The following is a 12613-nucleotide window of genomic DNA, read 5'->3' as shown; positions in this document are numbered from 1 at the left end:
TATTTAAAATATGTACGCTTTATATATATCAGTGCTTCTTATATATAATCAGCGTTAAATATAATGACCATGTAATATATTTTAATGTTGTTTTATTTATTACAATTTTTTAAAGATATCTGTTATAAGGCCGGGTCCAGACATGCATCGTATCATGATAATTTCTTATAAAAATATGGATATATGTTGGTTATAACTGTACGTGAAAGCCTTGTTTTTAATCCGTATTTGTATCCCGTAACTTATAGATTAAAAACAAGGCCTTGGGTTATCATTATACCAACATATCCGTATTTTAATAAGAAAATATCATGATACGATACGGCCGGGGATACGATACATGTCTGGACCCGGCTTAAGCGGTTACCATTTTTGACGATTTTATATGATCATTGATACAGCGATTCTTTCTTTATTTCTTCCTGCGACGAATGAAATTGCGATTCCGTTGTGCTTTTTGCGGAGAAAACCGAGGAGTAGGCACGCGCTATGTCGGGGTAGAGGTGCGAAAGAGGGCGGGGTAGGTGAATCGCGGCAACGCTTTGTAAACTCTTGCCCTGACGAAGCCCAGAACACCTCGCTGTCGACGATGCATGGAGGGAAAGAGAGAGAGAGAGAGAGAGAGAGAGAGAGAGAGAGAGATACACACGCACATATATAAACACTCCCATGGTACCGTAAGAACTTGGCTATTCTCGGTGGAGAAGCCGTTTCCTCACACGTGAAAACGAATTTCCGCGACATGTATTATAGACCGAATGCGCTTCCAAGCACCTATTGCATTACGATCAAAATTGTAATTCGCGCAAATATTTCATTAATCAATCTGCCACTTAAAATTAAACAATTGTTAAGTATTTTGGACTAATTTTTGCAGTAAATTTATCCAGCTGGTAATATATTTTTTTTATTTGAATACTGGGATATCAATATTTTTATAAATAACTTAAATTGCGGCGCTTTTTGCGAGTATTTCTGGTCATCAAGCAACAATTAAACAGCGAAATTGCATTGTTTCGTTATAGCATTGCAATTTGAGCGGACTTTACTTTGCTAACGTTTTAATCTGAAATACAGTTATATTTGAAAATTCAGCGACAAATTTGTGTTCGTTACTGCGAAGTCGTGCAATAAATTAGCAGGGAGACACGCAAACAATTCTCATTGTGAAATCGAGTGTATAGAGAATTGTCTTCAAGATGCTTGACAAGGAACGCCGAGAGAGTAAAGGGTTAACACTGGCACGCCGAATATGCGAGAGCGAAAGATACTCGGAATATTTACTGCGGTATTTTCTTACAATAGACTATTCTTTTTCCAAATTTGAATATTTTGATTTTATTAAATTATTTTAGAGGATTTAATTATTTAATTCTTGCACGACATTAAGTAACGAGTACAATTTTATTTTCTTTACTCAACACGCCATTTTTAAAGTTTATTCCATAATTTGGAAAAATTCTTGAAAATGATATTTTTACAGAGTTTTACGTTGATTATTCCACGTTATACGCAAAATTAAGGTGCAAAACACTACACATATTTAGAAATCTACTTACAGAGTAAAACATTCTTATCAGTCGAATTTTATTTTATTATTTTAATTAATATTTCATTAATATATAAAACACTATTTTAATTTTATCGATTAATTAAGAAACAATTGTTATCCTTATCTAGATTATCTAGCAGATACATGTAATATCATCAACCTTTATATTTAATTGTAAACTATTAAAGAGAATAAAAAAATTGTGATATATATAATTGGAGTATAAAATACACGCGAGTAATGTAGAATTAAAAATGTACATTATAAACTGTGATAAACTATGTGATATAGTTTGGTCGATACAACGCGACTTTGATTAATGCAGAGACAGTATACGCTGCCGATGATCGTGATTTAATTTGTTGAACGTGGACGAAAGAATTGTAGGATCGAATAACAAAATATGAAGCTTCGTCAGCGTCGGAAGAGTCAGCTGAAATGTTTACGGCGAGGCAACAGCGAGGCTCAACTATTAACATTCTCGAAGTCCCGCGGACGTGCACGCTCGCGTATAATATAGTGCCACTCATTGCGATAAACAAACGGCTCGTCAATCGCCACGCTAATATCGATCCTCGGGCTTCGCGATCACTCGCTTACAATACACAAAACCAACAATGTCGTCTTCGACTGGCGCATCGAATCACGTTGTTTAGGTACGATGGACATTGATGGACCGGTGCCGATATCGAGGACAATCGCAAATATTTAGTCTCAGGAGAGTCAAAGAGTTCCTGGTAGCAAAAACTAAAAATTAATTACGTCAATTTAATTAGTTAAGGTTGATTGAACGACCAACCGTAAATTGACAATCCCGAAATTTTTAGGGACAGCAAGATTAAAATCGATGATAATCAAATATATAGTTAGATATCTGATTTTAATATCGAATGGAAATATATCAAATAAAGTTTACTTATTTGCATGACAAAGAAATTAAGATTTCCATGACCAATTTGACGATGTTTAAGGAACTAACTCGTTATAGATTTTAAAACTTTAACGCCCACAAGGAATTACTTTCTCATAATATAAATATAATTTTCCTAAAATAGTTTTTCTAAAGGTCGGATGGATTCTAAAAGCATTTTTTATATGGCGCGGAATAACCGAATACAAACGGTAACAATTTAAATTTGAAGATTGGCAAACGAGCGAAGTTAATTATAAGCAAAGAACACGGTATCAGAGATGCCGTCTACTGTCGCGCGCTGGGGACAAATAGACACTAATATTTTCTCCTCCGGGATATATTGGCTACATGTAAAGTATCAGATACGCTACATGGGACCAAGTACTGGCGCCAGGGTAGCCACGAAATTCGAAACCAAGCGCTCGACACAATGAGTTCTTCGTCTATATAATGGGCCAGCTGAGAGAGTAGAAGGAAAAGGTAGTGAAGGAGAATTTCTCACGGTTTCTCCTCTTTCGGGAAGTGTGAGTTATATATATGTAAACTAAAAGTACAAAATGATGCGTATATGAAAACAATGCCATAAACTTTGAATAAACTGATTTATTCATATATTATTTAGAAAACACGATATAAACAATGTGAGAATGTGAAAGAATATTTTTAATATCTATTATTTCGAGTTTTGGTCATCAATTAAATTTCCTCTTTCTATAAAAATTTAATGAGAACTTTATAGATCCTTTATTTACAAAAATAATTTATTGGAAAGGTAAAAAATAAAATATCACGTTTTATTATTACATTGTTTATTGCTGGCGACATTTTATACATTTCTATAACGATACTTTATATACAAAACTTTACAAAGGTTCTTAATTCTAATCAACGACACGTATTCAACCCAAAATCATGATCTTAATTATAACTTAATCGCGTTATTATTAACTTACGAAAAAAGACTCATCGTTAAAATAATATTCTTTGGCTCAAAGTATGATTGCTACAGAAGGAACGAAACTCTATGTATATACACAACAATCATGAACGCGTGGCTATATATACAAAACAAAACTTCACCCTTTTTACACCGAATAATTATATCTTTTTCCATGCCGCGACTTGTCAATGTTTTTTTTCGAGATTTTTGGAATCTTTTAATAAAACGTTATTTTATTCCTCAATAATTTCGAATTTCTTATAGTTCTGTCGCAAGACATTCGAAAATGTTTGAAAGACGCGGGAGTCGTTAAATCGCGGGGACCACACTTTCTTTCCAATGTAAAAAAATCATGTCAGGCGCAAAAAGGAACGATCGTTTCGAGCGATATTTCGTGAAATATCGCGGATATGTTTTGACAGTGGTGTCTCCGGTATATTTTATTGCATCTGGCTGGTCGGTGATTCTTGCTTCAATTCGAGGGCCCACATGTGCTGCGGCCAACCCGTCCGTCCTTTGCTCTTCGTCGGTTCTTCGTGGCCGAGATTCGAGGCAGATTGCAAACACGACTCATTCTGCGAAGAAACAAAAATACCCGATGACATATGTAGGTCCTCATCAAAAGTTAATCCTGATGTCTCTATAGCAATGTAACTGGTCAACCTTAAAATTTAGAATGCTTCTTTTCATTTTGTCTTTAATTTAATGATAGACATAAAATCAGATATGGAGAATTTCAATAATCGTCAGGCAAATTGATATAAGAGACGAAGGGTATATCCAAGTTATTGACCGTGAGTGAGTATTGTAGTGATCTTTATTGAAGAGAGGAAATTCCACGTGGGTGGTAAACGAACGCAGAAAATGAAGAAAGCCACAAAATACAGGGTTCGAGGAAAGCAAATTGTTTCCGAAGTTCAGAATTAGAAGATTGAGTGGAAAATCGAATCGAATTTTCTTTGTTTCCTTGTAATAGCACTTTCTATCAAGTCCTCTAAAGGCAATGACCTTTCGATGGAAACGATCTCAGGGATCCAGTGAATCAAACTGAATCCGGATAATTTTTTGCAGTGAATATTTCATGCAATGAATTTTTTAATAATGTAATAAAAGTAATAAATAATTGCAATAATCAGTTAGATTTTACAGCATCTTTATAATTGAATTTGATTAAATTGTTTCTTATTATGCCACATATCAATTATCAATTTTACTTCAATCAAGCAAATGTAAATTTTAACAAAATTATTTGTTCACGATCTTTGGTTTCATATAATAGATTTTATATAATAATGAGATTATATGACGATATATAATTCATTTTTAACAAATCCCGAGGCACTACGACGGCTCTAAAAGATCGAGTTCTCAAGCCGACGTACGAATGTACGTAATTAATAGAGGCGAATGTTTACGTTGAAGCGACGCTTACAAAAGCGTTTTGAAAGATTTAAGAAACTCCGTCTATAGGAGACGGAATAATTCATTCTGAAGAACTGTCGAGCCCGCGGACCGAAAGCCGCCGTACGCGGCCTCGAGTAGCTCTCGAAATTCTTTAGGACTTTTCGGAAGGAATAATCTCATGCACGAATACGAAAATGAACGAAGAACGAGGAGCAAAAAAGCTAGATAAGCAAAAATTATTAGCGCTATCTCATTAGTATATATTTTAACAAGAACAGTTAAGTTGCTGTTGCCTTATCAGTTGTAAAAATTTGCGTTTTACATTTTTATATAAAATTATCGATTAATGTAGGCGACTTTTATTAAAAGATAATTGTTATCAATTTATGATATTTTCATTTTTTCAAAACTCAAACATTTTTTTTATCAAACCTTTCTTTCTTTTAATAACAAATTATTCTTATTCCGCTCCTTTAGGTATAGCAAAACAATATTTAATTTTTCTTTCTCTCTCTCTCTCTCTCTTTCATTCACGTTCTCCATTCTTTCGCTTCCGCACCCCTCTCTTCTAACTCTTTCACCGTTCTACATAATTAATAATAATTAAGTTATTTACTTGATTAGGTTGAGTCGCTTTATTCCTCCTGCCGTTCGAGAGAATTTCCGCGCGGAAGGTCTGCGGTTCCTCTCCCTCGTCGCTTTCCAACACCGCCATCAGATATCCGATATAGGACGCAGCTAGTCTTAAGGTCTTGATCTTTGATAATTTTGTATCCGAGGGGACGTTAGGAATGCATTCTCTCAAATCAGAAAAGGCATTATTAATGCTTTGCGTCCTCCTTCTTTCCTTTTTGTTCGCGGTGTTTCGCCTCTTCGGCCTGGGCGCCACGCCACCCTCGCAAACGCCTTGATGAAGATGCTGCCGAAGGGTGGCGCCGACGACCTGCTGGCTAATCTGGGCGCTCGCGAACTCATGCTCGCGTCGGTGACTAGGCTGATGATGATGGTGGTGATGCGGATGATGGTGATGGTGGGGTGACGTTTCCTGTTGCCCCTGGGAGTACGGCAAGGTGGTATAATGCTGGCCGGCCGAAGGGTGTGCGTATTGCTGCAGAGGCGAGTAACTCGGTTCCTGGACGCCGATCTCCTCGATAAGGGGTGGCGTCGACGCGGTGGGACTGCCGGCTCCCGAGCTACCCCCCGAAATACCGGAATCCGCGCCTCCCCAGTACGTGGACTGACTGTCGGCATCGGGAACCGAGCCGAGGGGCCCTGTGCAGAAATCGGGTGCACATCGCGTTTTTATGTGATCGATAGATGCATTGATGAAATTGGTTTTTAAATGACTCTCGCGAAAATTATTAGCGTAATAACTATACGCGAATATGATTTTTAAAAATAGGAAACTTTTTTGCGAAGTTTGCAAAATAACAGCCAGATTTTTCGACACTCGACCTTATAGTAATTCTCAGAGGCCTTTGATAAGAACATAATTGAACATAAAAACATTGGGATAAAAAAAAAACAACGTGATTTTTCTACGCAATAAAGAATTTAGTAATATTTTGAAACAATATTATATTTTATGATGGTTCTTAAAATGGTTAATGATATTTAAATTTAATTCATTCCGTTGATATTTTGTTGGATTTTTTGTATTTGCTTTATAGAAATAAATAATACGGCAAGTAGTATATACGCAATTCATTTAAAGCCTAAGTAAGCCTTTAATTTTGATTGTCAAAATAGTCTACATATATTTTTTGTAACGCTTCTCTTTAATATGTTATAAATAAGCAAAAAATGACTTTTAGAAAAAAATATTTGTTTTATTTGCACTAGCGCAATACGTTACATTAATATATTTTATTTCAATATAACATATTGCGCACGATGTCGAATTGTTACACAAATCATATACGTAAGATATTTAAAGCAAAAAATATATCGTTCGCATAAAAAGCTCTTGTACATTGTTTATTTATAAGTTTTTTGCATTTTGCAATTAATTATTCTTTCATTAAATGCTACTCCATCTCTATATTAAGCTGTTTGATTTACTGCTTTCGTCATCGGTCGGTCGTAATGATAGGTTTTGCCTGAACATGAATTAATGACGAATTAATGATGAGAGAAGCGAAATAAACGTTATCCTCCACGTGCAAACTGGAAAAGCGAGTTCTACCTTCACGGAATTTTTCCATTCTTGAACTTACGTAAATAAGTGTGCGCATTATTACATATTAAGAATAATAAAATAAATACTATCCGTGATAATGCATAATGATAAATACAATACATAAAACGATATAGCTAAGAAGATAGTGACATATTATATGTCGGCGAATCTCAAACATATTATATCCTAAATTTAGCTCGCACGCAAAATCAATAAGAATTTCTGTAATTTGAAGAATTTCGTACTCCGCATGAGACACGTTTCCTTATGTTTTTATGTTTTTGAATTCCATTTATTATACATGTAATTTTTCTATAAAGACAGAAAGAATCGATAGATATGTCCATTTAAATTTTCTACTCTAGTAATCATGCTTAAACCTGAGATCACTCGTTTGTATTGAAAAAAAATCGTAAAAGAATGCGCTTTGTTTTGGTATTCAAATTAGTTTTCAGAATAATTGATCTTGTCAATTAGGATGCGTGTGTGCACTCACCGTATGGAAGTTGAGTGACATAATTATACGGTTGATGCCACTGATGCGGATAATAGTCGGTCTGCGCCTCGTATCCGCCAAGCATGTTGCCTGATATTTTATCACCGTCAGATTCCTTTAATTTGTCACAATTCGTACCAACTTCACAAAACGTTCACTTTGAATTCTCAACTTGAACTCGTCGCCGATTTATTATTATATTTTATTTTACGATTTAATTATTTTAGCATGTCATTTACTATATCTCGCTATGTTTCTCGATAGCGAAGAGCCTTTTCTTTCGTCGAAAACAAAAGTTGTCGTTCAATTATTATATATTATATTATTTCCGTTTATATTATATCTCGTTATATTTCTCAAGCATCTGAAGATTTCTGCAACTTGCACTCGAATTTTGTCTGAACGGGATGAAATTTATTGCCGTTCTGATTATCTTGTATTATTACACAAATTATTTTATTTTTCGACGATGATGCCTTCCACTTAGATCTCGTCCCGCGAAATGAAAATTATCGTTGATACTTCATTATTTTCTTATTCTCGACTGTCGACTTGATTCTATTTCCCGCTCGCGGGGGGGGGGGGCGTCTCTTTTTCGATTTGCGTCCGGATATCGCGTCGCGTGCTTTCAGCACGGACTGTCGTCCGAAGCTGGAGGAAGCGCTATATTTGCGCGCGGTCTCGTCGAATAGCGTCGATGCAGTTTCGGGTGTGCAGTCAAAGGGACACTGAGAAAGCGGAGTTTGGTGCGGTACCGATCCGCTGCCCCTCTTGCACGATGCGGTATAGTCCCCGGTCGCGTTCGCCGCTTCGTCGTCGGTGGTAGCAGCCGCGAGGCACGGGTGGGTGTACCCGTGAAGAGACCCGTCGTGATCCCGACCCCGTCAAAACGGGCGGAGCTCGGTATGGTCTACGCCCCTGTGAGGAACCCGGGATTCAATTAGTAAATTGAGGGAGCCCGCCGTCGACGGACGGCGAAGTGGGGTATGATTTAGGGTATGACGTTCCTCTCGGCGCGGAGGCGTCCTCCCTCCCGCTGCCTCCACCGACCGCGACGCATCGCCATCGCCGTCGTGCTCTCATCTTTTTGCCAATCGACTAGAGCGTACGCGAATGCTCCGGCTCCTCGTGGTGTAATAATATTAGTCGAGATATCGGCGCGATATAGCGCGAAGCTGCGACGCAAATTAGAGGATATAGCGCGTGATATGCGAAGGGACGGAGAGGAATTTCTTATATCGTAAATTTGCCTGAAAGGGAAAAATTTCGTAGGGCATTCTCCAATTTGACAGTGTGGATGTATCTCACAAGTTAAATATTTTCACAGTTAAATGCCTTTGCGGGAGACTTGATCACACCTCTATAAAAGTTTCTTTCCTAGATTTTTAGTAAATTTCTTTACGTGTGTATAATTAATAAACATTTTTTGATAGTTTCTTATTAGTATTGAATCTCCATGGGAACTCATACACGTTAATTCTGTAGTCTATCGAATATTAGAATAGAAAAATTAAATTTTATCGTTTAGCGTAGATTTTGTCAAAATTCTGTGAGAGAGAAGGATATACATTTGCCATGACGCCAGACTCTAATTCGAGGGTTTTTAGTTTAGCGTTATTTCTCTTTTTTTTTATTATGTTTTGTTTTCAAAATTTTTGGCTAATATCGTTATTCTAAGTTTCATCTCATTTGTTCCCGGTGGTATTTAAATTTTGACAGGCGTTAAATGTCGTTTAATAATTACATCGGGTCTCCGTGTAATACGCAAAAAGAAGAAGAAACGGGTCAATCCACTTTTACGATGACACGTTTCCTTCTCCAGATGACGGAGCGACACGAACGAGCACATAATAGCCGCCGGTGTATATATCGACCCTTTGAGGAAAAAAAGGCTTCCCTTCGTTTTCTCTCGAGTTAAAAACGAAACAACCAGGAACATCCGACGCCGAAGTCAAAGGGACTTCGTCGGGAAAACGGTAGCGCGACGGTAGTCTCGCGGGACTTTTTCCTTCACCCCTTACAACCTGCTGTTCGCATAAATAAATCGGCACCTGTTTCCTTCTCACTCCACTTTTTAACGACAAGACAATTTGTACGACAAATTGCGACAATTAATTAATTAATTAACCCTTTCGTTTCTAAGTTTATTTAACAAAAAGGATGTTTGTATTTTTGCGCATATGTTTTGCGTGCAATCATTTGTACGATACATACAAGATTGAACTAATTTATAGCTAACGATTAGAAAAGTGAATACATTAACCGTGATAAGAGCGAGCGTGTCTGGTTTTATTTCCGAGAGAAACCAGACGCCAATGTGTAATAGCCAAATAATTATTTCTAGTTATCTAGTCGTAAATTAGATTTGCCTTCCCTTGTTTTAAACGGAAAATTATACTGCAACAATAAATATCTCGATAAATATATTAATTGATCTAAAAGATTTTTATAAAATTGTTATTAGTCTAGAATTTGTCTTCTCAGATGACCTTTTCAGAATATCTTTTCGCAATAAAGACCTAATTTTAATTTTTATTTATTTGATTTGATATAAATTTGTTTATATTTATAATGGTTTTATACCAACTTTGTATTTAAACGCTTAAATAGTGTAGGTAATAAATGTACACTATAAGAATATTGACCTTTATCTCATTTACCGTAAGGATCGTTGGCTGAGAAAGGATTGTTACTGTTCTCCAAAAAATTCCATCGCTCTTTTTCCAACATTCCTCTATAGTCGATAATCCGTACTCTTCCGTTTTTTTTCGGTCTTTCGTGGCAGATATCGGTGAAAGTGATTGGTCGAGTGGCCGGCTGCCAGTTCGTCGGCAAATGCCGCAGAAGCTTCTTGACAGAGCCGATGGTAGTGGTTTACTGTCAAAGGGAAATGCCGCGATTAAAGAAGCACTTATAGGACGACTAATTTTTCTCTTTGATGCCAGGCGACCGTGATCGCCTTCCTCGTGAACCACTCTTACCGCGAGATAGGCGCCTTCGAGGAGCGACGATTATCTGCCAGCGCGCTGTGTCTCGAACTGATCGCGAAGTCGTTTGGCATCGACAGCCCAAAACCATTTCCATTTTCATTGTGAATAGTGAAAATGTATCTTGTGTTTCGGATAAACTTAAATCGAAATTACGAGATTTCTCATAAACACCCCCCCTTCCTCCCTCGATCAACGTATATCGTAATAAAAATATATTAGTTATATATTTTGACGTTCTGTATAAATTTTATTGACGTTTTAACCTTATAATTACAAAATTTCAGAAAGAAACGATTTCTTTCAGTGTAATTTTATTACAAATACCTTTGCGTTAAGCCAATATATATACATTATAATGATTTTCCATAAAGTAAAATTTATTTTCAATCTAAAGCAGCGTTTATAAAAGCTCCCTCAATCTTAAAATTTAATTATTATTAATGCAATCAGTAAAATCGAACGTAAGGACGATACCAACGTATCCTAAATTTTCTCCCCTCCTGTGAATTTCCCCTTTTGGCTAACAGGCAGCCCTTTACCAATGGGCGGGTTTAGACCAACCAGAGAGATCCTGGTGCTACCACACACACACACACACACACACATTCGATGTGAGATGTGCGCAGGACTCGGTAGTTGGGAGGAAGGAAGGAAAGAGTAGCGGGATAACGTGCGATAATATAAGGGTCTTCCTTATGTCTGGCGGCTTCTCGCGATATCTATTAAGTAATAATCGTGATAGCGTAGATGAGAAGTGCATGGGGATCTGGCGCATAGGGTGAATCGCCTCGTTCTACGCAAACCCCCCTTCATCCGTGGCTTTCGGCGTCGACTGTTTCTATTCTCTATGTTGTTTTAACATTCGCTGTTATTTTGCAGTGGCAAATTGACATTCAATTTTGTTAAATCTTTGAGTGGTACGGAAAAATTTATGCGCAATCTCGTATCTTAATTTACAAAAAGAAACTTTATTTTCAATTATTTGTAATTTTAAAATTATTGCATCAAATTGGGTATAAATTAGATTTAGATGTTCCATTCATATTTCTATTTTGATAGAAATGTGATTGCTACTTACAATATTTGTTATAAAAAATTTAATTAAAATTTAATATATACTTATTATGATAATTTTATATATGTGACATCATAAACTGTAGTCGCTAGATTGTATTTCTTCAGCATAAATTTTACATAAATTCATGTATGTTATAATATACGCATATATGTATATACATAACATATACGTAAAACACATACACATACATAAACATATATTATCTGCTATAATTACATAATTGATTTTGAGAGCCTTTTATGCGCGATGCCTCAGGCGCAAAAACCAAGGGTGATCTACCCTTCGATATCTGTTACTTGACTCCACGGGGGTATAAAGGCGGCTGACGACGGGGTGCAGGGTGTAGGAATACAGCGGTTGACGCCGGTCGCTTTTGCGATGGTGGGACGCAATCCAGAACACCTTCTAATCGCCTCTAATCGCTTCTACCCCGCGCTGTGGGAAACCGCAGAACACCCGGTATGACTCGTGAATGCACTCGAGCCCTTTTCGGTTCGGCCGGTGAACACTCGAAGTCTCATTTCGGAAGACGCGACCTAATCGAACGCCGCGCGCCGTTCCTTTCAACGATTCTTGGAAGAATCTTTCTGATGATTTATATTTATGAAAAACATATATATCTTTGGCTCTCTCTTTCAATCTTTAATATAATTAATTTAAAACTTAACATACAATTATATACAACACACAATAACTTCTAAAGTCCTGAAAAAAATATTTATTAATAACATTTAATAGCAGCTAAACTTTTTAATTTGATAATTAGATCTCTTTAATAAAATTTATAATTTTGATATGTAGAGTTTACACAATATCTATGATACTAAAATTACGATTTTTATTAAATACATTTTATATAGATGCATTATATAAAAGCTACAGAGTTCCATAAAAATTTTTTAATAATTTCTTAATGATTTTTAATTTAGAATATACATAATACGTGCTTATTTTATTGTAATACAAAATTAATATCTTGAAAAATGTAACTATTGAAGCATTTCTCGTAAATTAAAAAAAAAAACATTGGGAAATTACCAATACTACTGAATTTTATTCGA

The 12613-nt window shown here is 36.3% G+C and overlaps 1 protein-coding gene across 1 annotated transcript; it reads right to left on the bottom strand.

The window, feature by feature from the left end:
• Nucleotides 1-3271: 3271 nt before the first annotated feature.
• Hand (heart- and neural crest derivatives-expressed protein) lies at nucleotides 3272-8315 on the bottom strand. Its single transcript, XM_077398592.1, has 3 exons — nucleotides 7485-8315; nucleotides 5426-6081; nucleotides 3272-3980 (listed from the first exon to the last, which is right to left on the bottom strand). The coding sequence occupies exons 1-3, from the start codon at nucleotides 7567-7569 to the stop codon at nucleotides 3846-3848; spliced, it is 876 nt and encodes a 291-aa protein (XP_077254718.1). The 5' UTR covers nucleotides 7570-8315; the 3' UTR covers nucleotides 3272-3845.
• Nucleotides 8316-12613: the final 4298 nt, after the last annotated feature.

Source organism: Temnothorax americanus, unplaced genomic scaffold (assembly GCF_048541705.1).
Source record: "Temnothorax americanus isolate GAGA-0224 unplaced genomic scaffold, ASM4854170v1 Scaffold12, whole genome shotgun sequence".
Lineage (NCBI taxonomy): Eukaryota > Metazoa > Arthropoda > Insecta > Hymenoptera > Formicidae > Temnothorax > Temnothorax americanus.
The sequence above is the reverse complement of the archived record's forward strand: the minus strand, read 5'-3'. Positions and strand labels throughout refer to the sequence as shown.